The sequence below is a fragment of the Arachis ipaensis genome, chromosome B6, assembly GCF_059453495.1.
Source record: "Arachis ipaensis isolate K30076 ecotype BB chromosome B6, ASM5945349v1, whole genome shotgun sequence".
In the NCBI taxonomy this organism is placed as follows: Eukaryota; Viridiplantae; Streptophyta; class Magnoliopsida; order Fabales; family Fabaceae; genus Arachis; species Arachis ipaensis.
The window spans coordinates 85,648,283-85,650,085 of NC_142441.1; the positions used below are offsets into that span (position 1 = coordinate 85,648,283).

Below are 1,803 nucleotides of genomic sequence, written 5' to 3' on the forward strand. Positions count from 1 at the left end.
GCTTCTACCTTCGAAGGATCTACGACTATCCCTTCTTTGCTCACCACGTGACCTCGGAACCTTACTTCGTCCTTCCAGAACTCGCACTTCGATAACTTATCATACAATTTCTGCTCCTTTAAGATTTGCAACACAATCCTCAAGTGTTCCTCATGCTCCTTTGCCATCTTAGAGTAAACTAAGATGTCGTCTATGAAAACCACCACGAATTTGTCCAAAAAGGGATGAAACACTCTGTTCATGTAATCCATGAAAACAGCAGGTGCATTCGTTAACCCAAAGGACATCACCGCAAACTCGTAGTGTCTATAGCGCGTCCTGAACGTAGTCTTAGGGATATCATCCTCTTTCACCCTTATTTGATGGTAACCGGATCTCAACTCGATCTTGGAAAACATACTAGCTCCTTGCAGTTGATCCATCAAGTCATCTATCCTTGGCAGTGGGTACTTGTTCTTCATAGTCACTTTGTTCAACTGTCGATGATCCACACACAGTCACATCCTCCATCCTTCTTCTTTACCAATAAAATTGGCACTCCCAACAGTGATACACTTGGTCGAATGAACCTCTTGTTCAGAAGCAGTTCCAACTGAGTCTTTAACTCTGCTAGCTCTATCGGAGCCATTTTATACGATACAATTGACACTGGTCTGGCTCCCCGGCACCAATTCAATCGTAAATTCAATTTCCCTTTGAGGTGGGAATTCAGGGATATCTTCCGGGAACACCTCCGGAAAATCTCTAACCACCGGTATCTTATCTAAGTTCTGGGCATCACCCAATGCATTAGAAGCCAACAGAATATAACCCTAACACTCTTCCCCACTACAATGCACCATTACAGAGTTCAGGTAATACCCTGCAGCTACCACTGCTCCATTTTCTCCTTCCGGCATAAATCGAATTGACCGCTCAAAGCAATCCAACAAAACTCGGTTCTTTGAAAACCAATCAAATCCCAAAATCATCTCCAATCCAATCATTGGCAAACAGATCAAATCATGCACAAAGTCTCTACCCTTGAGCTTGAAACCATTTTGGCTACACCTTGACCTAGTCATAACCGTCTGATGCAGAGTATGTACATGCAGATCAAACACTAACTCTGACACTTTCAAACCTAGTTCCTCAACCTTAGCAAACAAAATAAATGAATGTGATGCTCCAGTATCATATAATGCAACTAAGGATTTATCACCAATTAGACATATACCTCTCATCAACGGATCTACCTTGGAAGCATCCTTGGTATTCACAGCAAACACTCGCCCCTGGTGCTGACTCTGACCCGCACTTTGGTTCTTCCCACGGGTGCAATCCTTCGCAAAATGACCAGGCAAGCCATAGTTGAAGCACCACCTATACCAATCTTGCAAGAGTCATATAGATGAAAATGTCCACAATGCACACAAGTCAAAACCTCCTTCTCTCTTGAAGCTTTGTCCTCTAGGATGGAAATACTTGCCGCGTCCTCGACTAGAACTCCCTCCGTGAGTTTCCTTGGATGAAGCTACCGTCTTGGCATACTCCTCAACCACCCTTGCTTTGTTCACTAAGTCGGAGAAGACATGGATCTCCATAGGAGCCACAGCAGTCATAATGCTATCCTTCAAACCCCTCTGCTACTTGATGCACTTCCAGCTCTTGTAGGTCTCTGGGGCACCCTGACATACCCTTGAAAATCTACAAAGCTCCTCAAACTTGTTGGTGTAGTCCGCCACAGATAGGGAACCTTGCGTCAACTACATCAGTTCCATCTCCTTCGCTTCCCTTGCAAACTCAGGAAAATACTTCTTATAA

At 44.1% G+C, this 1,803-nt stretch overlaps 1 protein-coding gene across 1 annotated transcript; it reads right to left on the reverse strand.

The window, feature by feature from the left end:
• Positions 1 to 812: 812 nt before the first annotated feature.
• Positions 813 to 1,601, reverse strand: LOC107646965 (uncharacterized). The gene is made up of 2 exons (XM_016351106.1): positions 1,465 to 1,601; positions 813 to 1,362 (listed from the first exon to the last, which is right to left on the reverse strand). The coding sequence occupies exons 1-2, from the start codon at positions 1,599 to 1,601 to the stop codon at positions 813 to 815; spliced, it is 687 nt and encodes a 228-aa protein (XP_016206592.1).
• Positions 1,602 to 1,803: the final 202 nt, after the last annotated feature.